Source organism: Rhamphochromis sp. 'chilingali', assembly GCF_963969265.1.
Source record: "Rhamphochromis sp. 'chilingali' genome assembly, chromosome: 4".
In the NCBI taxonomy this organism is placed as follows: Eukaryota; Metazoa; Chordata; class Actinopteri; order Cichliformes; family Cichlidae; genus Rhamphochromis; species Rhamphochromis sp. 'chilingali'.
Window position 1 is genome coordinate 5,244,110 of NC_137948.1, and position 27,774 is coordinate 5,271,883.

A 27,774-nucleotide genomic window follows, 5' to 3' on the forward strand; every position below is an offset into this window, starting at 1 on the left:
AGAAATCGTTTCCTTGTAATTAAAACAGATTCTGAAGTAAAATTTCACTGACTCATCTACACAGGCATTTTATAGAAGGCTTTAATCTCAACTTTATTCTCAAAATGATTGTTTTTCCTGAAGTGACCCTGATACTCGTTCGACTGTTGTGCATTTATAAAACAATGTTTTTGTTATTTCACAGAAAGACAAGAACAACTATTAGGTTTATGAAATTTATAAAGTTTATAAGAATACAGTTAAAAGTTCTAAATCTCTGCACTCCACATTTTCCACAGGCCTCCAGCTGGATTCTAACCTGTCCAGTGATTAAAACTGGTGGGGTATGATTTTTCTTTGGTTTGCCATTTAAATTTAAAAAAAAAAAAAAAAAAAGTACCACAGGGATATTAAAGCCACAAAATGAGTGTGTCCACCATCAGCATTTGTTTGAGCTTAGAGAGCTTGACCTAGTCCCCCGCCCATCAGCTGTTCTGACTTTAACACACTGTATACACAGCACTCCATCGACCCCAACAGCACGTCTGAAAAATCCAGCCTTGCATTCTGTGCTCCTGTCTCCATAATCAATTATTTACGCAAATTGTATAATCAAATTCCTAATATTCATTGACAGCTTTAAACCAGAGATGATGAGTGAGGCCTCCTCTAAAGCATACCCTGCTTTATCATTATTTTTGACTTTAATGGGGACCATTCATTTCTAAACTGTTGAAGTCCATAAAGTCATCATAAAAGTGTTTACAGAGGGTGTGTGCATCTTTGTCCGGTCTGAATAAATCCCAGAATAAGTTTTCTTATTAAATAAGTTTATTTTCAAGAGCAATGTACAATTTGCAAACAAATGTAAACAGGGATATCTGCCAGTGTGTGGCGAGAAGGTGAACTACAAAAAGCTTGAGACAGTAATAGAAAACAAACGAGCGTCAACGTCTTCCCCAGGCTGCAAACTAGATCTGACCTCCGGCTAGCCGGGATAGATTCTGGGAAAGCACTGCTGAATGAGACACGTCCTCACGGCTTTTTGTTCTGTCTTCCAACTGATGGCCGAGACTTGAACTGTACTTATTTTTGCTCAAAGCGCTGAAGTTTCACTTTGATTTCAGACCTTGGCTCAAAGTAAGCACGTCAGAGGCTTTTAGTTTCAGGAAATCTGCCTCGAGTCATTTAAAACACTGCAATATTAAATTTATCTGTACTGCAAAAGAAATTACAACCAAAAACAATAAATATGGTAACCAGTGCTAATCCTCAGTTCTTAAATGCTATAACTTAGTATAAAACACAGATGAAAGGAACTAATGCTCATTACAAACTAGCTGAAATCTAAACATATCATTTTTTTTATTTTTTAGAAGAGGTAATCTTTAACCCTAAGCTGAGACGAATTTGTCTGTCCTGAAGCTGTAGTAACATCTCACACAGCCTTCCTCACAGCCCGGCATCCTCTCCTGCTCTTGAAACCCGAACATTTAGAAAATCTGCCAAACGGTGTCCTTGAACACGTTCTTAAAAAAAGAAAAAGGACACTGAGAGAATGGAGTCTAACTTGAGAGAAGTAGCCCCTACGATATGCGGTAAAAATGGGACGAACAACGCACAGGCGCTCTCTGCTGCTCCGAGAGGAGAGGATATGATGGCAGAAGAAACACGGCGAGCAGGAACTGTGGTGGAGGAGAGGCGGGGCCTTTTTCATTTTAGGGCTGACAGGCGTTTCGACAGCGATGGCTTATAGAAGGAGAGAAGGATGAAGAAAAGTGGATGGAGGAGGAGGAGGAGGGTAAACAGCTAAATGCACAGACTCTCTGGGGAGCTTATCTGAGTAGATGGGAAGAGGGAGAAACAAGACGAGGGGATGGTACAGGATGTGGTGGGGGTGGGTGGATGAGGAGGAGGAGTGGATGGGGCAGCCGGTGGGGTGAGAGCAGGCTACCAGTTAAAGGAAATGCATGCTGCTCCGCTCAGGGAGGAGGGAGCAGCGGCGGCGGCAGAGATGACCCTTCCACCTCTTCCCCGTTGGGGCAGAAAGGAGACAGCGGGCATGACGTTTGCCTCCTCAGTCTTTCCGTACCCTCCTCTTTCTCACTGCTTGTTTGTGGCTCTCTTCGGCAACGTCTCCTTCATCCTTCATCTGCGAGACAGAAAGCGAAGCGTCAGCTTTGATGCTGGAGCTGTACCACAGCACTCGTGCAGCTGACACGTTATTAAAATGTTAAAAGCTTTATGAGGTGTTGGGGACATGTCAGGTTGAGAGTTATTGGGCAGTTTTGACCATAAAGCCCGTCTTGCAAACGACAGTTCCCAAGTGACCTGTAAGATTAAAGTTTTATTCTAGTGGCTGTGTTACAATTCTGCAGCAATGTCGAGTTTTATTTGGTTAAAAGGTGAAGAAACAGGTGATGTGTACTGTATCAAAATCTCTGTTCGTTGTGTAGCTAAAAAATAAAAAACCTGTCAGATGTATCGCTGTCAGCTGAAGTGAAGTTTGGAGTTTGAGGCTGTTTGGATTTTCATATTTTGCCCCCTTAGGGTTACTGCTGCTTGCACCGCTCTGAGCGAGGACATTAGCCCCTCATTAAGGGATGCTTTGGACTACCGGCCCACCTCTACTGCAGGATATCTATAAGGGCAAAGAGAGCCCCAGACAGCAGCAGACTCGAGTGTGCCAATAACAAACGTGGAGACAGGCTGAGAGACCCTGAGTGATCCAGAGGCAAGCTTCCACCAGTTCAGCTACGGAAAATCTGTTGGATCTACTTTCTCTAAAAACATATTTTGATCTCATTTCAGTCATCTTGTAAACAGAGAGTGAGTTTGGGCTTTTAGCAGCACAGTGAGACAAATCAAAACAGTCACTGCATTAATGGCTGTAATACCTCCACAATTTAAGCAACTGTTTCTGTTCAACCCCTTAAATTAAAGCTAAACTTAAGTCACATCTTGATAGTTTCATTTTATCCTCTTCTGGTGGTAAATAGAAAGAAAATATGTCAAAGACTTGAGAAGTTCCCTGACTGCACAGCTGTTAATTTTTTATCATTTCCCCCTGTTGAACAGATGACACCAACCTCATCTTCTAATGTTCTCCCTGGAGCTTTGCTTTCCTCTTCTCCTTCCTCCTCCTCTTCTTCCTCCTCCTCCTCTTCTTCATCATCGTCGTCACCCTCTACATTGTCCCCTCCTGCTTCTGCATCCTCCTCGGCTTCTTCTGTTGCATTAGGGAAAAAAAACAAAGAGGACAGTAAGGGGAGAAAATATGATCCAGAACAGTGCAGTATAAATGTAGGTGAATGTGTGTCACCTGCAGCTGGTGCTGCTTCTGTAGCTTCAGCTCCTTTGTCTTCCTCCTCTTCCTCCTCCTCCTCTTCTTCCTCTTCCACATCAGCCTTGGGCGGATCCACCTTTTTGTACACGTAGTCATCATCCGATTTCTGGGATGCAAATACGAGACATCACAGCAAAAGTCAGGAAGCTGCGCCTATGATCTGAAGTCTAAATTAATGTTTAGCAGGGTCTTAGTACCTTTGGCCAGCAGAAGAGCACGAGCAGTCCCACAGGCAGGCCTACTGTCAGTATGTAGATCACCCAGAGCCACGGCCGCTCCTCTGCTGCCATCATCAGCTGAGCAAAAATCCCTGGCTGTTGAGATGGAGGGAGAGACAAAGAGTAAACCATGAGAACTTCTGCACAGAAACGTGACAGCTCTGTGGTACGTCACACGCACACAGCAACCCCGCACACGTGCTCCTGACCTCGTTAGCACTGGCCACCAGTTTCTTCAGCCCCCAACTGTCAGACGCCCAGCGGTCAGCAACCTCCTTGTGAGAGGTGATAATAAAGTTGTCAAAGTAGATATCTGAGGTCATGGACCACAGCTCCAGTCCCAGAGCCTTGAATGGTGTCATCCTGAACGGCTGCAGGTCCTCAAAATAGTCCGGGTTAAGGATCTTACGAGGCTTCCACACTCCCTTAGGAGACAACACAAAGCATGGAGGATACAATCAGAAGGACCCACAAATACAAATATACTGGCCAATGCTGTTTTGCTGATAAGATGTACTAATAATACACATTAGCAAACATCACGGTTTTAGCTTTTGTCTAGAGATAAAAAATAATAAATTAATTTTAAAAAACTATGAAAATCGTAAAGTACCAGCCGTGCAGGGGCAACTTGGTGGACACTGTGACATAAATTTAAGTTATGTGTATAAAACCACAGAACAATAGTTACCTGATAGTTAGGATTGTCCACCAGGGGGGCTTTCCACTTGCCCTTGTACTGAGGATTGTTGATCATGGGACGCTTCCACACCCCGCAGCCAGGAGCCGTCTCACAGGCTGGGTTAGGGATCTGCGGCGCCTCCCATTCTCCATCCATCTCCTCGTCCCTAAGGAAACACAGCGACAAGCTGTCACCCTGAACCATTCCTCATTCCAGTTAGCATGACTGTAAGACCACGGTGAAAGAGTTTGTTTACCAATCTTCTGGTTTCTCTGCATTGGGGTCAGGGACAAACTCCGACTCATCATCCAACCAGCCCTCAGGCTTCAGTGCATCAGGGTCTTCGATCTTTGCAGGTGCATCCTCATCCCTTTGTTACACACATACAGCAGGGTTTGTTATTTGCTAATATGCTTTTACATTTCAGCTCTTTTACCCAATAAAGACCCCATCTGATGACCTCCGCTGTACTCCTAATGTTGACACACAATATATATCAAAGATGTGGTTTAAAGAACAACAAAATAGTTTGTCCAAGCTTAGCTGCAAAGACAGAGACCAATGAACAAAATGGACAGAACTGAACTTTCAAAATAAGAGCAAGGAAGAGTTTTCTGCCTGTCAATTGTAGATGGTGTTGTTCTGACAGATAGCCAGACTGAGAATAACTGAACATTTTCGCTCATCAGTTCTAGCCTCAACTTGTGTGTCATTCTGTACACTAGTATGGAGACTATAGTCACCAGTCATCGGGCTTCACAGCCTCTGGGTCGGGAATCTTGGCCCTCTCGTCCCAGTCGTCTGGCTTGGAGTCATTTGGGTCGTCTATCTCTTTGGGTGGGTTGACCGGAGGCACCATGTCCTCCAACAGGTTGCCACGGCTCACGCTCGACTGATCGATAAACAGCTCGTAGCTGTTGTCCGGGTTCAGGACTGATGCCAGACAGAAGTGACCAAAGTAAAAGAGTAGAGTGGATTTTAATGTCATCTGATGAAATCTGAGTCTTACTCCAAAATGAGATCATACTACAAAACAACACTGAGTGCTAAATGTCTTCAAATTAGCTACATACGCAGCGTGTAGAGGTGAGTCTTCTTGTCAGTGTAGAATTTCTTGAGGTCGACGTCGGCTCTCTTTGCGTGCTTCTCCTCCATGTCTCTGTTCAGAGGATTCTTGTGGCGGAAGATGAAGTGCAGCTTGTAGTCCTCGCCACATTTGTCCGGTCCAAACATGATGGTGTAGGGTGTACGGTCATGGAACTGCTCCTGTAGTGCAGAACAGAAAAAAAATACTTAAGCATTTGGTGGATTAGAGAAATTCACCCAATTCTACCACAAATATCAGATTACAGCACAGAAATCTGGAGGTTTTGCTAATTATGGTGGATTATAAAACATGTATACAAACCAGGTTGAGACTGCCAGTGTCGGAAAGCAGTTTGATGTATGCTCCACCACAGTCGATACCATCTTGGAAATTAACTTCATACCTACGAAGCCACATAACAAAACTGTTTAATGGGTCCAGGTTGCGACTTCTCTACATAACGAGGGACAAAGTGTGAACTCACTGAATGACCAGAGGTTCATCCTTGAACACAAAGGGTTTGTCCAGCATTGCAGAAATGGCGTGGTGTTTAGCCCGGGACTTCAGCACCAGGCCCTGGTCTCCTGGAACCTTGTTCTCCTTCAGCTGCTCCACAGCCCACTTCCCTGCAGCCACAGACACGGTAAATGGACAGTAACACTTATTATTATGGACGATTCTCTCTTTTGAACAAGTCTGAGTTTTATTTTTACTGCCACAGCTTTTAGTCCTGTGGGTTATATGGTAACGTTTTTCATAAAAGCCTACTTTTTGGGATGTGTGGTGGTGCTCACTGTGTGTCAGACAGCTTTAAGAGGACCAGTTTCTGGCTCAGGTATTGTAACCTCATGCTGCAGCAGTTATGTTGCCAAATGAAGTACAATTAGCACCAAAAAGAAAAGGTGGCCAATACTATACAAGTTAGACCAACTATTATAAATATCATCATCATTTAAAAGCATAATTTCTGCAGGTTTTAAGAAGTTACATTTAATAACTGACTGAGCGAATTTTCAGTCAGTTATTTAAAAACTGCCAACCAGTCCCATTGGTTAGAAAATTTGTTGTGAAGAATCAAGCATTTTTGCCATTTTGCCGATATGACAAGATCGAAGTAGAACTAAACGCAGAACCCAGAGGAGTCGGATTTCCTTTTGGAACCACTGAAGTCGCCCCCTGTTGGCTATGAGAGAAAAGGCTGGTTTAGGTACTAATTTGAGCGCTTACATATGTTACAATGAGCCTGACTTAAAGCGTGGTTTGCTTTGATTGTTATAGGCTTAATTGATAGTTTTGTTTAGTACTTTCAATATACTTGCGTTACTTTGAATTTAATGCAACTTAAAATACGATTTTCAGACCTTTCAAACAATGGAATCATGCATGAGGAATACGTGATGTGAGGAAAACGCCCACACGCATCTTGAATAGGAGGAAGAGAACAGCAACAAACCGTCATATTTGGCGATGTCACCATCCGCGTCCTCCCTCACTGTTTTTGACAGCTGCCATCTGTGGAGATCAACATCATGAAAAACACACACACACACACACACACACACACACACACACACACACACACACACACACACACACACACACACACACACACACACACACACACACACACACACACACACACACAGAGAAACACTCTTTGATCCGCTAAATCTCTGTGGGAGACCATATAATAAGTTTGGGCTGTATTTTGGAAGTTTGTGTGTTAAACAATACCTGTCCAGTGAACCATCATCAAATGTCTCTGCAAAGTACACATCTCCAGTGGGAACAGGAGTCCTGTATGTTACCTGGTGATATAATAAAGGATACAATAAGAGGCTTTGCAGCCATCAAATAATCTTCTGATTCAATTCATTTTACTAGATTTCCTGATTTTTTGCTCTGCTCCAGACCTGGAAGGAGACATTGGAGTCAGTGTCCTTCTCGCTGGCTGTGCTCTTGCTGTGCGTCTCTTTAACCTGCTCGCTCTCATCCTCCGCCATCAGGACCTTTAACTCTTCCTCATCTAAGCCCATGTCATCATCGTCGTCGTCAACGACGACGTCTGAAACATCGGCCTCCGACTGCTTCTCGTGGGCCACCACAGCTGCCACAGCCAGGGTGGATAGAAGCAGCAGCAGGAGCCACGTCCAGCCTTTTTCCAATTTCATCTGTAGCAGGAGGGTTACAGAAGTGTGAGATAAGGGATGTGCATGGTGTTAGAGCCAGAGTAAAAAAGGGTGCGGGAGGGGGATGGGAAGAAGAGGCAGGTGTGAGTGAGATGGATTTTATTTATGGAGAACAACGGGGAGTGTGTGTGTCGTGTCAGGGATAAAAATAGAGGAGAGACAAGTGGGTGAGGGTTAGAGGGGAAAAAAAAAAAAAAACTACAGACATGGAGGTTACATTAGGACACAATCCTACAAGATCAGGGACGTGTATCTTCAGATCATGACTCTTAAAATAAAAAATCTGCACATTTTCTGCTGTGTTTTTCCACCAGAAGAAACGCCTTAGGAGCAACACCTCTACTTCACTACACATCTTTTAATATCTTTCTTATTTTTTGCAGCACATGCACAGTATGAATACGCATTTGAAATCTAAACGGTGGCGATTTAGCATGCTGAACATCAGCTTCAATAACCTCCCATTGATCAGCCCACACCCGCTCGCTCTTGTTGCGAGCAGCAGGAAATGAAAAGCATCACTGGAGACAGCACAGCGGCATGCTTTCCCTTAATTCCTAATTAAGTTTAATTCCCAAACTGGTGTTGTTCTGTTTGCTAACAACAGAGTGCAGGAGGATCAAAAGGATTGTGATGAACATAAGGGAGAGATGATGAAAGAGCAGCATAATGAAAAAGCTGTCTTATCTTTAAAGGCATTGTGCTGTTGCTCATGTGTTTGCATCTTTGGACTGAAAGCGAAGCTCAGTTTGAAAGAGAGCTCAACATTTAAAAATCAGGTAAGTTTGATGGGGTGTAACCATTCTGTTTTATCACGGTTTCATCTTCCCCTGTTGTGACAGCCATGTGGAGATGCTAATGCCTGGTTGAAGTGCGCTAGTCTGGTTAAAGGTGTGATGTTTAATGAACGTTGAGTAAACGAGTAAACTGAAAATATAGCAGAATAAATTAGTTTCCACTGGTTCCACTGTTGTGACTTGTTGTGAAACACTCGATGCACAATTTCAGCTGAACAGTAAAAGGTCTCAGACAGAAAGGAAATGGAAAACTACCAATACATTTTAAAAAATATATATTGTTTGTGTTGCGCCTGATGTCATGCATTATTCTTCTCACTGAAATAAAAGGAGTCAATTTCTAAACTAAATTATCAGCTTTTATTAGCAAATTATAAAATCTTGTATGAATGTTCCTAAGTTTATTTTAAAACGTCAGTATATCAGAGTTAAGTTGAGCTTGATGTTGCCTTAGCACCGAGAGAATGATTCCTAGTTTCCTTCACACAATGAGAAATACAGCACAATCAAATACTGGCATTAGATCAACGCTCAATTAGATCAAACCCTATCTGCAGACATGTGAGGTCTAGTTATTTATCTTGGAACTGGAAAAATTTGGATTGGAGCACCACTAGGTAAGCCACTTCCCCACTGGCTTCCCTTTTCAAACCAAGGAGCTACACCCATTTTTTATTCTGTCTATGGTTTGGGGTTTTAGGCTTCAGGTGTCTCAACTTGGCCTGTCATGCTAATACTCTGCAAGGACACATCGACCATATCTTACCTGGTGTCAGTCTATCAGTTATGCAGGTAACTCCCCCTTTAGCAAACAGATTTATTACTGGACATAACCTAGTACTCAACAGCTGTCATTATCTTTACCCCACAGTCACGCTTCAGTCCTCCTGCTGAAGTGTGCAGGGGCTATATGCCTTATCAGCATCTGGTTGACTCTAAACAGCGCCAATGTGACATTTTTCCATTTATAACCATTGTCATAACACACGTTTACACAATAGGAATAAAAAAAACAAACTAAAAAAATAAAAGGTCAGAGGCGCTAACATGGCTGCCACCAAACACAGCAACGTCCAGGCTCTTTCAGAGAGCGGCTCTGGCTGCAGGAGCTGCTCGGCTAGCTGACGTTAGCGCGCCAGTCACAAACGGCAAACGTTAGCACAAGATAAGCTCAGCCAGAAATAAACTAACGGGCTCGTACCAGGAGCCCGGTAATTCAACACACACTGGTGTTTAAATTAAAAGATGCTAATAATTAATTTGAAAGCAAAAGGCCGCCGAATATCGCATTCTTCGGTTGCAGAAATGAATGAACAGCAACGGTTAGCTGGCTACATTAGCAGTGATGTCGCACAGGGAGGATGGAGAGAGATTGAATGAGCGCAAACAAACCTTTGCGCCTTCTGGATATCACGGAGAAAAGAAAAAAAAACTCCGTCGATGAAAACTGCTTCTCCACGCAAAAACACGGGAAGAGTTATGTGGGGTGAGCCCGCTGAATACTACTAGGATACAGTCGAGGAGAGCACGGTTATCTGCTGGAGGAGATGGACCGTGGATGACAGCTCGGCCCGGATAACGGTGCGCCGCTGAGGACAGGTTCCTTTGCGACTGAGCATGCGCACCAGGGTGGCTGGAAGCGTAAAGGGTGCATTCAGGCACCGCAGAAATTAAGAGCATAGCGGTATTCATAAGTATGAAATGACTGAAAAGGAACACTCAGCATTAAACACATAACTAAACAAATCTTGAATATTGAATATTTAAAAAAAATGTAAATGAATACATATATAAATAAAAATAGCTTACAAATTACACAAATGAAAAAGCTTAATGACATTATTTAGAGAAAAATACATTTCTCTAAATAATACATTTATTAATACAAAATTTAGAGAAAAAAGTAAAATAAACAAGTTCAGGGCTCTTTCTTGTCTGTCAGGGTAAAGGTCAAGCTAACAGATGATGTGAAGGAGGAGTCTCCATGAACTATGATTTGCAGATTAACCTGTGACCTGAGAGTAGGGAGGAGTTAGAAGAGAGTCTGAAAGGGTGGAGGTATTCTCTGGAGTGAAGAAGAATGAAAATCGGAAAAACCAAGACTAGAACAGGGAGGCAGACCTAATGGTGAAGACAGAAGAAACCAAAGCTAGTGAAGGTAGATTATTTTAAATATGACATATAACATAATTTCCTCTTGAATGAATAAAGTATTTTGATTCCTGGAGTCAACCATCCAAAGCAACACATGAAGAAGAAAGTGCAGGTAGAGGGGATTTAGACACGTGTTAGTGATGATTTGTGGTAGAAAGACAGTAGCAAGAATGAAAGTGAAGGCTTTCATGATGGTATGAGACCTGCTGTGAAGGTGGTCCTGATAAAAAGACAGGAAGCCGAGCTGGAGGTGGAGTTAAACATGCTAAAATTTTCATTGTGAGCCTCTAGGATGGACAAGATCAGAAATGAGTACATCAGAGGGAGAAGTCAGTTTTGGAGCAGTTAACAGACAAAGCTAAAGAGGCAGGCTGGGATAGTTTGGACTTGTGCAGAGGAGGGCATTGAAGATGGAGCTGCCAGGCATGAGGAAAAGAGGACTCTCACCTGGATGACTGAGAACCTTCACAGACATTTCTATCAAATATATTTCAGTGTAACTGAGTGACAAAACATGAATTTTATTATTATTTTTCATGCATAACATAAAACAACATTTAAAGAATGGAATATCCTCATACTAAATACATTTTGCCCATTTTTTTTATTGCTTTGTAATGTGTTTTCCAAAATTTCCAAATTCCTCCAAAACAATAAAAAGCAGCTACTGAGAGCTATAAAGGACAAGCTTTCAATATGTCACTAAAGGCATCAAACCATCACACCGCGCTGGGATTTCAAAATAAAAGACCCGTATCAATAAATTCTACGCCCAACATATCAAAAATAATGAAATACGACACAAATAAAGATTCTAAATGAATTTAAACGAGTTTAATAAAATACTTAATATTAATAATTTTAGATACGCCAATTATTTTAAAAAAATATATCATCTAGCCGCTTTTACGTTCACGTGTCTTCTGCACTTCCGGGTTAGAGTTTAAAAAAACATCGATGGCGGCCACATGCTTTTTGGAACGGTGAATTAGATCAGTATATTATAACAAAAACAGAATGAAGGACACACCGCTGTCCAACTGCGAGCGGGACTTCCTGCTTAAAGCCATCGAAGAGAAAAAGGTGGGTGCGATAATCAGCACGCGCTGTTATGTGTGTGTGTGTGCGCGCGCGCGCGCGCGCAGCCTGAGGATTTAACATGATGGTCATATATCAGTGTCCTATCCTGGCATCGTTGCTCTGTTTTAGAGAGGATTTATGTGTATTATAGTGCCTTACCATAGCACACCTACAGGCTTTCATCCGCACTCATGGGTCCTGTTTCTGTTCTCTTCCTTCAGCGCCTGGATGGACGGCAGACCTATGACTACAGGAAGATTAAGATCAGCTTTGGGACTGACTATGGGTGCTGCTTTGTGGATCTGGGACAAACCAGGTGAAGCTGCAGCCACATGTTTGCAATCGTGTGCCAAACTGAGCATCTGTGTACACTGAGCTCTGTATTCACTGTACGGCTCCCCGCAGGGTCATGGCGCAGGTGTCGTGCGAGCTGGTGGCTCCTAAAGAAAACCGACCGAATGAAGGAATCATGTTCTTCAACATCGAGCTGTCCCCGATGGCCTCACCGGGATTTGAGCAGGGAAGGTGAGGACGAACCTCACTCTTTGAATTCAGCTCATTCATTTATGTTCGCTGGAATATAAAGAAATAAGCTTGGGGTTTTTTTTTTCTATGGAGTGTAGGGACATTGTTCCTGAATTTAATTAGATCTGGTGACTGGAAAGCATCCATAATAAGCTTCCATGTTCTGAGGCCGTGGTTCCCAGTTGGATGAGGGTGGAGTACCAATTGGGTTGGGGATGTATGCAGCGGGAGACTGATAAAAGGACTGGTGGCACTTTTGTTTTGGTGAGGAGAAAGGTTACCATGAAACAACAGCTGTTCATCTATGTCACCACGAGCTGTGGTTAGTGACTGAGATTGTGGATGCCAGCGACAGACATGAGCTCCTCCAAAGGCCGTCTGTGCTCAGTCTTAGAGCCAGGGTGTGGAGCTCGTTCTTTCAGGAGGCGCGCAGAGTACAGCTGCTACTCCTTCATAGCGTAAGGAACTAGCTGAGGTGGCTTGGGCATCTGATCTATGTGTCTCCTGCTCCTGGCTTCGAAGTGAGGTAATTAAGACTTGATCTACAGTAGCTACCTTAGCTTACCAACAATTCTGGTTTACATGGAAATAATATGTAAGAGGACCTCTGTGTTTGGAGAATGATAGCTGGTGAATTATAGATGACCTGTGCAGTTATTGTTAATCACAAGTTTCCAAGTAGTGGTCGTCCCCTGGGGCTGTCTGGTTCATTTAGACAGACTGCTGGTGCAGAGAGTGTAAATCATCTGTGGGGTTTTCTGTGTTTCCAGACAGTCTGAGCTGTCAGTGAAGCTAAACAGACAGCTGGAGAGATGCCTGAGAAACTCCAAGTGCATCGATACAGAGTCTCTGTGTGTGGTGTCTGGAGAAAAGGTAACACATACACACAAGACAGACACGACAGACAGAGAGAAGCTTTATCTATTGATGATGATGATGATGGTGGTGGTGCCTGCTTGCGGGTCTCTAGGTGTGGCAGATCAGGGTGGATGTTCACACACTGAATAATGATGGAAACCTGATGGATGCCGCCAGCATCGCCGCCATCACCGCTCTGTGCCACTTCAGGCGCCCTGACGTCAGCACCCAAGGACAGGAAGTCACAGTGGTGAGTCAGCAGCACCACAGCAGGTGGTGTCTGAGCTTCCCTGGACCTGCTGGGAGAAAATTGATGATGTTATTGTTTTCATGAGAATTCTGCTTTATGTTAGCTGTATTTTTTTTTTTTTTTTTAATTTCTGTCTTCAGTACAGTCCAGAGGAGAGAGACCCCATTCCTCTGAGTATCTACCACATGCCCATCAGCGTCAGCTTCGCCTTCTTCCAACAAGGGTAAAACACTGCTTCTCACAAGATTTCTTCTCCTCTGTATCAAAATGTTAATGTCATGTTTACAGGTGCAGCAGGTTTTAGTTAACTCAGTATATTCAGTAGTGTTTATAGAGAGTCACTTCAGACCTCCACCAGCACAAAACTCGTGGAGGGGCAGCCCTCATCAGCCTGCCACGACCAGCTGGGGAGTGAGAGGAAGCTCAGTGCATTGAGGCATGAAGACAGTGCCGTGGTTGCTGGTGTTACACGGGCCAGGGTATTTCAGAAACTGCTGATCTTCTTTTCCCACATGCAAAAACATCACCTGGTCTGACAGCACCTTGATTTCTGCTGTGACATTTGCATGATAGCAACTGAATTTGGGGTAAACGATGTGAAAGCATGAATCCACCCTGCCTGTGATGGTGTGATATTATGAGGGACCTTTTTTTTGGGAAACTCTGGGTTCCTCAGGAACAAATGTGCATCGTTTCAACTCCACAGCCTGCCTGAGGGTTGTTGCTCAACATGTTTATGATCAGTGCACACATGATAAAACTCAGATCATCTCAACCTGATACTGGCGAGGTGTACCTAATAAATTTGCCAGTGAGAGTGAATATAAATTTGACTTTAGCGGCACAACTGAGTGCGCGTTCAGGGTCACCTGATCCAGCCTCAGCATTTAACTGTAGTAACATGCAGGCGATCAGGAGAGTAACTTAACTGATCTCGGGCTGTTTTCTTAAAACAGTCCTCTTATTTTCTGCTGACCTTCTGAGTACCTGCAGGTGACCACTTGTTTGAACATTAACCTTCCTCATTGTTTCCCTGCAGCACTTACCTGCTGGTGGACCCGTGTGAGCGGGAGGAGCGAGTGATGGATGGCCTGTTGGTAATCGCCATGAACAAACACAGGGAGATCTGCTCCATCCAGTCCAGCGGAGGCATTATGCTGCTTAAAGAGCAGGTGAGCTCCTTAAAAGCTCTTTGTTACTGTGAGTGAGTGAAAATGGGCTGATTTCCAAAAGGCATAAATTAAGAAATTAATTCTATTTTGTTTTTCTCAAAATGCAAAGTTTCATGAGGACTTATGAATGGGAGATATGACATGTGCTGAAGGTATCTGCAGCAGCAGAGTCTTTCTTGTTTGGAGTTTTCCAACTATTTGTCCTGCAAATGTTGTTGCATACACTCCCCGCTGAGGTCTGTCCACAGATTTTCTGTGATTAGGCCACAGAGGTCTGTAGACATCATGGCAGAACCTCATGAGGTTTAATTAAGATCTTTGTCCAGTTGTCTGATCTTCAGCTTTGTTTGAAACAGGCTGCTCCCAAAATCTGCTGGAATATAATTGAATCAGTTCATCCCTCTGCCAGTGAAATATTACAAGGCCCAAATGATTTTTTTTTTTGCTTACTCTAAAATCAACAGATACTTGGCTGATATGTTGGTGAAATAACTGTTCAGTACAATAATTCTTTATCAGAGCAATAGATATTTTTCTGTGTTTTGTTGAAGGTGATGAGGTGCAGTAAGATAGCTGGTGTCAAAGTGTCTGAGATCACAGAGCTCATCAGTGAAGCCCTGCTGAATGACAGGAAAGCCAGGTGAGCAGAGACTTAGTCTCACTGCCAAACTTCAGTCTTAAACTAGAATCATTTTCGAAGCTAAATTAAAAACAGTGTATTTTCCTGTGTTCCTGTATTTAAAATGCGTATTTTAAATACAGGAAGGCCGGTGGAAAGTGTGGATTTGCAGAGTCCATGCCACAGGACCGAATCACAGCTCTGAAAAAGGACGAGACTCCGGTTGAGATGACAGATGTGACAGAAACAGCCAATGGCATTATCCAGAAGGGCGAAGCTGCACCTCAGACGTATCCTGAACCGAATTACAAGCTTGGATATAAAGCATATGAAAAATGGGACACGGTGTCATGGCATTCTTTCAAATGGCCAGCAGGGGGCAATTGCCAAAAACAGATGCCACTTTTCACTGGATTTGTTACGTCTATAAATGCTTTTGTAATGAGTTAGTGGTCTTGGCAGTTTTAAGTCAACAACATGAATTTTATTTTTAAGGTTTATAACTGAATGACTACATCAAGATTTTATATACAGTCTGTGATATCAACAAAGAAAATGTGTTTCACGTCCTTGTTCTTAGTCTCCTTAACCACACATGCTAGGGTGCCATCCCCAGTGGTGCCAGTCCCTGGTGTTGGAAAGGTGGGGCAGGGGCTGCAGAGCAGCTGGGGACTGGAGGAGGATGATGAAGATGATTATGAAGAGGAAAAAAATGACAACAGTGGTGACGAGCAAGTGGAAGAAGTGACAAAGATGGACGTGGGCGAAGGTGGTTTATTATTTATTTATTTGGACAGTTTGATGTAAAAGTCAGGTTTGCTGATTAGAGGAAAAGAATAAAAATGTGCCTGAACTGAGAGTTTGTTGTCTTACAGGAGATGTGGTTGAGATATCAGACAGTGAAGAGGAGGATGTGGTCATACTAAATCCTGAGGTGCCAGAAAAACCAAAGTAAGCACAGCTGTTCTTTTCTAATGAATGTAATTAACAGATAAATATAATTTTTATATTGATGTGGTTGTTCTTAATTGATTTTTTATTGCTCTCAGAACTACAGGCTCCAAGTCTCACCAGAAGGGGGCAGCAGCATCCAAGAAACGGCAGAAAAAATGAGGAACGACTGCAGATGGGGATTTGTTCCAAAACGTCAAAAGGTTTTATTATAAACACTGAGCTGGATTTCAACGAGTCCCACCTGAAGTGACTGCAGCTCAGAAATAAAACATTAACTTGATGTTTGTAACTGTTTCAAACAAATGTACAGAAAGTGAAAATGTTAAAAGATAGTTCATCTGTGCACACCAGACTTTTATATTTCAGTTTGTTTGCAGGGATGTATTTCCTACGTCGATTTCAAATAAAATTAAATAGCTTTTTTTCTAACAGCGTTTCTGGCTTCATCTAATGGGTTTTATGAATGATAAATGCAAACTGAGAATCTGTAAATATCCTAACATCGTTTCAATGTGTAAACTAATTAAAGTAAGCACGTGTTGTCAATGGAAGACATTTACAATTATGATAATGATAAGGAGTAGCAGCTGGAGAGAAGTAAAAATTTAGGTTCCACCGAGATTTGAACTCGGATCGCTGGATTCAGAGTCCAGAGTGCTAACCATTACACCATGGAACCACCGTTGTGACACAATGAGAAGGTTTGATCGATATAGACAACATGATGGCATTTCGTTAAAGTCTATAAAACTATTTTTCCTCACTGAGAACGATACAGATTTTCTGAAAAAGAAAAGAAAAATGTTCTTGCTTCATTAAGCAAGTTAGCTGAAGTTAGTTAGCATACTTGTGATGAGCTAGCCCCGATATGGACTAGCATGCGAACAAAACCTCGATAAATGGAAGAAAACTGCCGGATGACCAGATGTTTGTATTAGCGAATTGCTTGAAACAACATAAAAGAAAATAAAGTTGGCCCGTACGGGGATCGAACCCGCGACCTTGGCGTTATTAGCACCACGCTCTAACCAACTGAGCTAACCGGCCACGTTGAACCTGCCCATCAGTCATACTTAAATAACTCACACGTTTCATAACAAATGGCAGCTACATAGCACCTCTGTGGCGGATGTTAGAACACCACTCAAACCGCTAATGCGAAATCACATTTAAATCAGTTTTTAAATCACTTTTGGTCCTACACCCTGGTGTTCACACTTAAATGTAGGCTGTTGAGTACTGACTACAGATTTTTGGTTATGTGCTGAAAGCTTTAAACCATTTACATTTTTTTCTGATGGCTTAAGCACATTATTTGTAACTATTGGCTATTTTTGCAAAACTCTACACACAAATAAGAAAACCCTTCACCAAATCAGCAAAACATTGTAGTTTTCTTGTAAAAGCTAATAAACCTTGCTTAACTCTCCAGTTAAAAATAAGAGTTGCTCACTAAATTTTATCACACACATATATGCAAAAAGTGAGCGCGAGGGCCCTCGGTGCGCCCCCTTGCTGCTGCTGCTCAAACTGAACCTGTCGAAAGGGGAGGGGGCATGCTGCTTCCAAATAGTGCACATTTCATTCATAATATTGTCAGTGCAAGCCCATTATGTGTTAACTATTTCCCTGAGTTGTGTGAAATCTCAAAAAAAAAAAACAAAAACAAAAAACCTCTACAAACCTAATCTGTGCACTGAAGTGTAGGTCTGTTAGGTTATGTTGTGGGGTTGGGTGTTGATACTGGAGTGCAAAATTACTGATGGAAGATGGACAAGAAAAGGTCAAAGCCATCAGGTCCTCGGTTTAGAAAAAAAGAGAAAAGATTCCATTTGGATACTCTCTATCTCTCACTATGTAAAATATTTATCTGGTTAAATCCAGTATGGTTTCGACAACAGTTTTCACAATAAAATATGTCAATGTGCAATCCTTAATATGTTTTGTGTGTGTGTGTGTGTGTGTGTGTCGGGGGGTAGGGGGGCAGGGGACAACAGAGGGAGTGTGTGGGCACCAAACAGGCTAGGACCACTCCTGGCTGTATGCATTTTGTCCATTCCTAAGTTGTGAGTCTTCACCAGCCAAATATATGAATCACTCGAGCTAATGTAAAATTTGCAGTTTCTTTCTTTATTGAATAAACTCTGGCCAAGGGAACCAGTGAGACAAAATCCAAAATACTGTTTTTAGTTATCAACATTTGAAATGATGAAGGCAATTGAAAAGAAACACAAAATTAGATGCCTTGTGAGTATTGTCCAAGCGCCCTCCACTTTTGGAAGCACTGGTCTAATGGTTCTCAGACACACCCACGTCAGGGTCGGGGAAAGCCTGTAATCATTGAAAGTGGGTGTTTGTGTCTCTAGACTAACTATTAGTGAGACCGGAGAAGAAGACGACACCATGTGTCTGAGTGAGACCTTTTCTGTCTCGCTCAGACATTATTTAAAGAGCCAACAGCCAACTAAAGCTCGGGGTACAGGGGGCCTGGGATGTGGTAGTTCCTGTATAACCAACTGTTTGCCCGCCTGGAGATTCACTTTCACGAGACGGACACTTCCAAACTTTTAATTGTCGGATAATGAGAGGGTAGCTTGCAGAACGCCAAGCTGCCTTTCTGCTTTCTGTCAACATCCATATATCGTGTTACACTAACAGTGGAATAGTTGAACGCTCATTTACATATTAAACACTTCTTAATTGTGCACCAACTGTTATAATGGGCAGAGAAGACAGTATACTGTATATAAATGTTTCACAGCAGACAGACGATCATATTTATCTCCTTGAGGTAAAGCTGAACACAATGAAGTTATTTATTAACTCCTCTTTCAACCTCCAAGAAGAATAGAAAGGAATGTAACCACCCTGAGATTATTTGTGCATAGCAAGCCCAGTAATAATATAAAAGGTTAGGAAGTTCCTGGCCCCCCTCATCTGTAGGCAGTTGTAAAATCTGTATCTTTAGTCTAGATTTCTTCCCATGCCATATAAATTTAGAAAGATATCCCTCAATACCTTCTGTTTAAATCTTTTGTTTACAAGGAGCAGCCAATCAGAAGCTAACAAGCTATAGGCATTTTGTTCTTGTGTTTGATTTTTAGGCTAGGCTATGCTAATGCTGAGAAAAAAATTGATAGCAACAAAGAAAATGTGTTTCACGTCCTTGTTCTTAGTCTCCTTAACCACACATGCTAGGGTGCCATCCCCAGTGGTGCCAGTCCCTGGTGTTGGACAGGTGGGGCAGGGGCTGCAGAACAGCTGGGGACTGGAGGAGGATGATGAAGATGACTATGAAGAGGAAAAAAATGACAACAGTGGTGACGAGCAAGTGGAAGAAGTGACAAAGATGGACGTGGGCGAAGGTGGTTTATTATTTATTTATTTGGACAGTTTAATGTAAAAGTGATGTTTGAACTGGGAGATGTGGTTGAGATATCAGACATTGAAGAGGAGGAGGTGGTCATACTAAACCCAGAGGTGTCAGAAAAACCAAAGTAAGCAAAGCTGTTATTTTCAAATGAATACAGTCAACAGACAAAGGGCTACGCACATATTGATGTGGTTCTCAATTCATTTTTTATTGCTCTCAGAAATACAGGCTCCAAGTCTCACCAGAAGGGGGCAGCAGCATCCAAGAAACGGCAGAGAAAATGAGGAAAGGCTGCAGATGGAGATTTGTTCCAAAACGTCAAAACGTTTGATTATAAACACTGAGCTGGATTTAAATGAGACTGCAACTCATTAACAAAACATTAACATGCTGTTTCTAACTGTACTGAATACAGATTTTTGGTTATTTGCTTCATTAAAGATTATCAAACCTTTAAACCGTTTAAAGCATCATATGCTCCTGTTCTTCTGCTTCCAGTTGCTCCCATTAGGGGTCACCACAGGTCATCTGCTCCCCATCTCACCTTGTCTTCCTCTGTCACACTAGCCCTCAACATCTCCTCTATTTGTCACTTCCTGGTCACTCCCAATGAAAAACTTAGCATCCTCACCTACACCTCAACTTCCTGTCTACTGTCAGTGCCATCGTCTCCAATCCATACATCATAGCAGGTCTCACTACCATCTTGCCAAACTTACCTTTTACTTTTCCATCCATCCATCTTCACTTCCTCTGCTCTTCTAATCCTCACTGCATAACCTCCTGCAAATCCTGCTCATGAAAACACTCATAAAACTGAATTAAATAGATATGAAACTGGTATAACACACTTGTTTGTGCAATGAAAAAAAGTAGACATGAACAGCAAACCTCAGATAATAAGCACAGACAACAATGGGACATACATAGTTTAAATCAGTAAGGAAATTGCACAGATCCTAGAAAAGGATAACTGGCGATGTGTGTGGTTTAAATCTAAAATATGATTTTACTTTTTAAAGATGATGTAATACATTTATGAAGCTTGCAGCTGACATCTGACAAAATGAAACATGGCAAGTCCACTTATTATGTAATTAGTGGGGCGGGATTCTTTTCTCTTTGAGTAACTGGTACATTGTGTGCCTAGGGCTTCTAATTGGGATAGATCACAGCCAACATTTAATACCTCAAACACAGATTCAGACTCACAACTATTTCAGAGAGGTAAGATTATGTAAGCGGCTTCGAACAACCTGGCATCAAATATCATCAATATAGCAAAATTGCTCTCAGACCACAGAATATGGAGTTCAAAGGGCGACAATGCAGTAGCTATGTCCACCTTTTAAATACAGCCTACGCTTGTAACCTAAAAGATCCACAAAGGATCCGTTACAAACGTCAAAGCGGACACACCCAGAGGTCCGGTACCCAAGCTCTGGGAATCAGAGCAATTTTGGCTGTGCAAGGTCGCCTAATCAACATTAGGCAGGTAGTTTTAAGGTTACGTCTGATCAATTCCGCATGTGCATAGAAGATTATATAACGATATATCTGTATGTATTTTTTATCTTAACAAAGTCACCAATCCTGTTTGGTTACTGATGGAGTGATATGTAATCACTAGAAAAACAAAAAAAGTCTTTTAAGCCCCTGTAAATCAGACGTGCTGTTCCTGGAAGCCTCTTGGCACCTGATGCAAATACTCACAGGACTCAAATTCTCTTTTCTTGTGCATCTGCATGCTTTTACCCGTATCGGCTTGATCACCTGTGCAGCATCCTTTGTGTACTAGTTTATTTGATGAATCAGAGGTCAGGATTGTGAAGCAGCTCGGGACTTGTTCCCTAGTGCACCAGTACATGGTGATGAAGGATCTAAAACCCATCGCAGAGCCACACCTCTGCTTTCACTTCAGATGTCTGTGTTTCCAAAGTTATTTCCTCAAAACAGAAACACATGATATACTGCTATGTAACTCTGTCAGATTTGCTCTGGTAAAGTCCTGTATGACTGTGTAATCCTCTAATTACATTCTTCCTCAATTCTTCATTAAAGCCTACTCAGTTTTTTTTTATGTCTTTTTTCTTCTGGTTGGCTGATAAGATACAGCAACGGTTCCTGTCTTTTTTTCCCCGGGCAGACACACTTACAAACAAATACACGTGCACGGCCTGGTGTCTCAGTCAGTGGAAAAGTACTGAACAAAGCAGTGACTGTGAATGCTCACCACCCCTCATCACTGCCATCAGTGGTCTGACACACAACCCAAGGTGGCCTAGTGGGTGTATTCAGTGACACACAGGGATGCTGTGTTAAATCAAACTCGTAATGTGACCACTCAGTGCACAAGCAGGGTCTATATTACTCCAATAGCAGACACTCCACCAGGTTATTTAATAGCCAATACTGTATTACAGTGCTGGAACAGGTTAAGTCTCTTAACTTGGCTAGATTTATCACAGGGTTAAGTGTACCTGAGCTCACTCTCTTTGCAGCTTTTTAAATATACATAAAAAAGATGCTCTTCTGCTATTGGCTCTGCATGATGTCAGTGAGAGCAGAGATACTAAGTATGGCCATCGCAGGCACACAGTTCTGGCCGTGAGCGCAGAAGCCCCACCTACCTGCTGTTTGGTCATTCTGTTTACGAGGGACAGCCAATAGGAAGAAAGTTGTTTAAAAGTAGAGGCGCTACGTGGAGCTGCATCAAGACCCAGTGTAAGGTAAATAAGGATTATTTTGGACTGTGAATAATGCAAAGCTATTCTAAGCATAAAGATATGGAGTAAAAAGCTCCCATTTTAAGTTGTCAGCTTGGGCAATACTGCAACACTTCCACTGAAGCTTCCATTTCTGGATCTGTGGAAGTCCTGTTGTGATAACTTTCATTACATTAAAGATCTTTTCCAGAATTTTGAAACTTTTGAACTTAATTTCATGTTGGGGAACAAGACAAAGTTACAGGTGGGACAAATATGGCAGGTAGGGATGGTGGTAACCAATGCTCCCGCTAATTTTTTATGTGTCTGAGCGAACACACAAACTCCCTGAGCGGACACTTGGACCACTGTGAGCAACATTAGGCGTGTGCACTGTGGTCACGCCAGCATCAAATCCATCCAAGTTACATGGTTTATTAAATTACAGCATTTACATTTATGTTAGACGACTTTTAATTAACTGCTTCAACCCACTTACAATGAAAATTTAAAAAAAAAAATCTTGTTCATGACCTGTGTAGTATGTTAACGCTATTGGAAGTAAAAATAACTTGAACTCCAATTTTGAAAACACAACTTTATTTTTTTATTTTTATTTTTTGCTCTGACTTGTATTATGAGTCTGTGGTCTAGGAGAGAGTCCTGTAACTCTCTGTCTGCAAAATACAGTATATAATGACCAATGTTGGGCAATTAATTATATAGTTACTTCTTCAAAAAAGTAACTGAGTTATGCAAACAACAACGTTTTTTGCAGCTGTTTACCTAAAAATGCAGCCAAGGCATTTTTTTTTAAAGAAACATTTCAAACTATTCACAGAACAATCAGCTGTTCTGCATCAAATCTGATGCCACACAAATTGTTTGTGCCACTCCAAAAAATAATTTATGTCCACTATGAGATAAAGGAGAACAACAGCCTGATACCTGCAGTTGTGACAACAGGAGATGTATCACTGCTGTAACACCTGTAACATTCAGCAGTCGCCTCATTGTTCTGACACACACAACAAAACTTTTGACTACACTACACACTAACTACACAAGATTTGCGCTAAACGTCGCAAATCTCTCACATCTCAAAACACCGCCGTCACTCCTAAAACTTCCTTCCTTCCTAAACAATAAATGCCATGTTGCCATATAATTTTTTGATTGGTCCACATAGTACATTTTTCCACCAACAGGAAAGGCTGGGGGAGGGGGGTTGTCTTTGCTCACAGGTGGAGAGCGCTTTCGAGAGTTTTCCTTATAAAACGCCGTTTTTACCGTTTCTTCCCGCAGTAAATATAAACAACGACAGTATTCAGGAAAAAAACAAACATTGCAGATATTTTTTATCATTACTCTGGTTTTACGTGACCGATCAACACCATTTAAAAACTGGTATAAAGTCCACACTTTGTCCGTCAATTGTTCCGTATGTCCTGCTCACATCTCCAATGGTTGTACACGTTGTCATTAACGTGGCATCACTCCACATCAGCCACGCCGCTTTGCTAGCTAAAACACCGGTGTCGGCACATAAGGACGCTGTCATAGCCTGTCAGCGACGTTGATTAGCTGCGTATATATGAATGTGAATCGCATTATTGGCTGGACTGTGGGATAAGGTGGCATCGTTCTAATCCCATACGGGAGCAGCCAGTCACTTACTGACTAACACTGCAAAACCGAATTGTTAACGTATTTACTTTAATTTCAATTCAGGTTAGATTTGTTTTTGTGCGAAACGCAGATTTTCTGTGCGCAGAGACCGTGCCAGCAGTGCGCAATTGCGCACGCGCGCAGCTTAGAGGGAACATTGGTGGTTGCCAATGATTGTGTGCACTTGGAGTACAGGCACCAACACCTTCACATATGCTTCAGATGTGTTTTTGTAGAGTAGTGCCTTTAAATGACTTCATGCAGGGTAAGCTGAGACATACCATATTTAAAGGTGAACCCACTTTGAAGATTTTTCAGAAAATTTGGTCTTTTTCATCTTTTTGTGGAGAAGGATTCATACAGTATGATGAGGAGCCCAAACACATCTCAAAGCTTCCCAAGAAAACCAGAGAGGACCAAGAATGGCTGACTGTCATTTACTTTCCTTCACAGCCACATAACAAATCCATTTATGGGGGCACTTGAAGACTGGTTTAGCCAAACATTCCTGTCATCACAAGTAGCTCTTGGGAAGTTCGTGCTGGGTTATCAGGTTTTGCATAACATTTGTTGAGTGCTGCTGCCTTGAAAACAAAAGCTGGGGGAACCAAATTTACATATTATTCACCATCACTGCACCTTTTACTCTTAGTTGATATTAACATTTCTGATGGGAAATGCTGTACTGACTTTAAAACAAATGCAAATTAGAAGCACCTTTTTGCAAGTTTGCAAATGAGTCTCTGCTCACACACCAGTAAAAAAAAAAAAGTCATATTGTTGTCATTATTATTGTTGATATAAACTCCCAGTGAGGCATTTTAACACATTCAAAGAAAAATGTTGTTTAGAGCTGGAGTTTCCTTTTTCCAGAGATGATCATCACGGATCAGACTTAACCAGTTTGGGAGGAATAAAGCACAAACTCCACATACAGTGAAGTGCTGCAGTTTAATGGCATGAAGCAGTGGAGGTGGGACCTGCCAGACAGCATGTGTTTAGACACCTTCTTATCAAACAGGCCATGCTCTTATATATATGTCCGTGTGGACGAGTTATAAAAAATTCACACTACTCTGAGTTGTTATGAAGGGAAAAACTATCTATCGAGGCTAAAACATTTTTTTTGTTGGAGCTGTTGCAAGAAGAATTTTCTCCCCAACATGAAGAGGCATCAGTGTGTTTCTCTGTAATCTGTGAAGACGTTTTCACACTGGCTTCAGGAGCTGAGTGCCAGTTCTTGCATGGCTGCAGTGGGAGATTTTTCAGACCCACTGCTGAAGACCAGAACTTTACTCTGAAGTAATGAAATTTGGATAAAAGCAGAAACCAGTTAACACAGAAAAGCTACTTGACACTGACTAACTACTACTAACAACACGAACTGGGCCTTTTGGCAGGCAGTGACACTAAAGCAGCATAAATAACTTTCATTAGATCTTGCAGTTCTAGGTCTTATTTTGTTGGGTTTTAAAGTTAAAGGTCTAATTTTTATGATGTTTCATGTTCAATCTTTCATGTCCCTAGAAGGAAGATAATTTTTTCCAGGAAAAATTGTCTGCAATGATTCCCCAGCTAGCAGGAAAACAGCTATTATTAACATCTACAGCATCCTTTGCTCTGAAACCTGAGCTCCTTTGTCCTAATTAGAGGAGTGTGTTGATTGCATCCACCTGTTATAGAGAGTGACACTGAACCAAGACCTCAGCTGAACCTGAAGCTTATTTCTGTGGCAAAGAGGATTTTGCTATAAAGCACAACTTTCACATCTTAGTAATCTATTTTGACTTGCCTTTTTAAAAAAAAAAATCAATGGAGTTGTGCGACACTGGGTGGAGCTAAACTCAAACATCACCCCTTCTCCTGTTTATATGGACTAAATATAATGCAACCCACGTATTCTTATGGGCACTCCCTCTTTAGTGATTCGTTTTAACCCCATCTTGCCCCATCTTTGGTAGATATATATGTGAATGCATATGGTTGATTGTTTTTATTTTTTTAGACTCTATTCCAATCGTGTCTACAAGGATGAAGAACAGAAGCCAAAAATGTGTCTATGAAACTATCAAAGTTGTGCTGTTGGAAACTTTCACTCACTTTATTTCTCCGTGCATGAACGTTGTGCCAGAAGCTTCCACTCTTTTAAGCAACAATATCACGGTGGGCAGAATTTGCCTGCAGTGTCCGTCAGTCACTGCTGATTTCTTTGTATAGCCCCATCCCATAATGCTTCCAACAATTTCGTGGTGTCATTCTGCTGCCAGGCTTTTGGCAAGGGCACTTATCTTCATTTGTTTTTGGTTCAAATGAATGGAACTGGGTTTAGATTGGGCACAGGCACTGCATGAGTGAGGAAGCGATATCTGAGACTTGACACTCGGCCTATCAAAGAGCTCCCTTCAACTTTCCAGTCCTTAGAGAAGTCATGAAGGCGATGCGTGTGGAAGTCACTCATCATAGCTGGTGGTGTAGCTGCAAGCTCAAATGGCGTTTGAGTGACAAACTGTTGGAGCAGAAGCGATGAAATGAAACTTGGTCACATGAGAGCGTTTGCACTTGTGCAGTCTGTATTAATAGTTCTGGTTGGGGTGCTGGTGGCCACAAGTCAAAGTGCAGGACTTTGTGTCAGGGAAGTTACAACATAGACAGTTTTCTAGCAGTGCAAACGTGATGGGTCTTGTTCAAAATGATCAGGATCTTTCTGTGTGTTTACATATATACAGCTGTTTATTTTAAATATAGCCTGAATTTACTGGATTTGATAGAAATCCCCAAACTACCACCTGAACTGTTGAATGGATCCATTTTTGGATTTCAAAGGAACATTTAACCAGCCATAGCTATGCAGAATAACTCTCACATGTGGGGTCTAGGGCAATTTAATGCTGGCATGGGGAGACAGAATATGTGCTATCATAAAAGAGCTATTAATGTTTTCGAATTGATCTATAAGAGTAGCTGTGTGTATGACTGAGGCATACTTCAGTCTGCTCCAGTAGATTTACATGGCTCTTGGGTTAAAGCCCTAAAAGTACCAGTTTCACTGAACCATAATTGGTTCTTGAAACAACAACTCTGACCATGTTTCCAGCTAATTCATCATTCAATCTTATAACAACAAGTCAAACAGACACTTTCAGGCAGTTGGTGGCAGTGTGACGTGTAAAGCTTATGAGGCTTCAGTCCTTTAAGACCTTTACTGTTCTTCCCTTAAGGCATCTGGTCTGACTTTTACCAAACAAAAGGTAAAATAAACTGAAGTTTATTTATTTAACAGAAGTATTCACACAACTAGAAATTAGCAAATATTCCTCTGACACTGACACTAAAGAGAATTTTTCTAAACAACACACAGAAAGTCATTCAGTAAAAACGACTCTCTGTATTTAAAACCTCAACGTTAGGATTTGGCCATGGCTGTATGTTTTCAGAGCCAAACATAACCATATTTGCACGAGAGGCTGGAGTATTATATTAGCAGGTAACAAGCTAGCTTGGTTAGTAAGCTGCATTCATAAACTGAACGTATGCAAAGCAGACGTGCAGATCTGATAATTGGTGCTAATAAAATCAAGGTTCACTCAGCAAAAATTAAACACAGAAGCTGCTTCTCACATAATTGCATCAAAAAAGCCCAAAAAGCACAGACATGACCGAGAGGCTCAGTTCAGGGATTTGAACTAGCAGAGGTGAGGCCTCCCAGATGTCAATCAGCTGCAGCTACCCGTCACACCTGTAACTCCTTTTCAGGAAGTGTCATACATGTGCATGTCTTCATGAGTGCATGCACATACAAGTTGCACTTGTCTGTGCAGCGACCTTTAAAAAAAATGTTCCTTTTCATCTTTTTTGGGTAAAAAAGTACCTGTGCTTTTTATGCTTTAAGACAAGACCCCAGAGGCTGTAGGGCTTAGTGCCTGATCCTGCTGATGCACTGTTTGTGTATAAGAGGAATGCACAAACTGTTTGTGTGTTTCAACTTTCTTTCCCTTTTCTGTTACTATTTTATCTTTTGCAAAGCTATTCGCTCAGTGTTGTCAAATGACTGTTTAATGCTAACCACTGAGCTAACAATAATCACAGCTCTCTGTGCCGAGGCCTTAACGAAATTATTA

The 27,774-nt window shown here is 41.9% G+C and overlaps 2 protein-coding genes across 2 annotated transcripts; one reads left to right on the forward strand and one right to left on the reverse strand.

Annotated features, from left to right (window-relative positions):
• Positions 1–792: 792 nt before the first annotated feature.
• LOC308394776 (calnexin-like) lies at positions 793–9,908 on the reverse strand. The gene is made up of 15 exons (XM_080879289.1): positions 9,691–9,908; positions 7,226–7,483; positions 7,047–7,120; positions 6,766–6,824; positions 5,797–5,938; positions 5,634–5,715; positions 5,299–5,491; positions 4,969–5,158; positions 4,482–4,595; positions 4,235–4,391; positions 3,753–3,968; positions 3,523–3,639; positions 3,302–3,431; positions 3,069–3,208; positions 793–2,131 (listed from the first exon to the last, which is right to left on the reverse strand). Exons 2-15 carry the CDS (start codon positions 7,481–7,483, stop codon positions 2,057–2,059), a joined length of 1,947 nt encoding a protein of 648 aa, XP_080735415.1. The 5' UTR covers positions 9,691–9,908; the 3' UTR covers positions 793–2,056.
• A 1,481-nt stretch (positions 9,909–11,389) lies between these two features.
• Positions 11,390–16,341, forward strand: exosc9 (exosome component 9). Its single transcript, XM_080879624.1, has 12 exons — positions 11,390–11,535; positions 11,754–11,848; positions 11,938–12,057; positions 12,828–12,930; positions 13,028–13,165; positions 13,306–13,388; positions 14,205–14,337; positions 14,889–14,977; positions 15,100–15,246; positions 15,559–15,725; positions 15,832–15,907; positions 16,006–16,341. Exons 1-12 carry the CDS (start codon positions 11,470–11,472, stop codon positions 16,067–16,069), a joined length of 1,281 nt encoding a protein of 426 aa, XP_080735750.1. The 5' UTR covers positions 11,390–11,469; the 3' UTR covers positions 16,070–16,341.
• The last annotated feature ends 11,433 nt before the right edge of the window (positions 16,342–27,774 follow it).

What these genes read in the sequence shown, in the direction of transcription:
- LOC308394776 (XM_080879289.1), bottom strand. Translation starts at nt 7,483, where the DNA reads ATGAAATTGGAAAAAGGCTGGACGTGGCTCCTGCTGCTGCTTCTATCC. An exon ending in GATGATGGTTCACTGGACAG is followed by an intron (nt 6,825 to 7,046) that starts GTATTGTTTAAC and finishes TGATCTCCACAG; the next exon opens with ATGGCAGCTGTCAAAAACAG. An exon ending in TGGACAATCCTAACTATCAG is followed by an intron (nt 3,969 to 4,234) that starts GTAACTATTGTT and finishes TTGTCTCCTAAG; the next exon opens with GGAGTGTGGAAGCCTCGTAA.
- exosc9 (XM_080879624.1), top strand. Translation starts at nt 11,470, where the DNA reads ATGAAGGACACACCGCTGTCCAACTGCGAGCGGGACTTCCTGCTTAAA. An exon ending in GTGGATCTGGGACAAACCAG is followed by an intron (nt 11,849 to 11,937) that starts GTGAAGCTGCAG and finishes GGCTCCCCGCAG; the next exon opens with GGTCATGGCGCAGGTGTCGT. An exon ending in CTGAATGACAGGAAAGCCAG is followed by an intron (nt 14,978 to 15,099) that starts GTGAGCAGAGAC and finishes TTTTAAATACAG; the next exon opens with GAAGGCCGGTGGAAAGTGTG.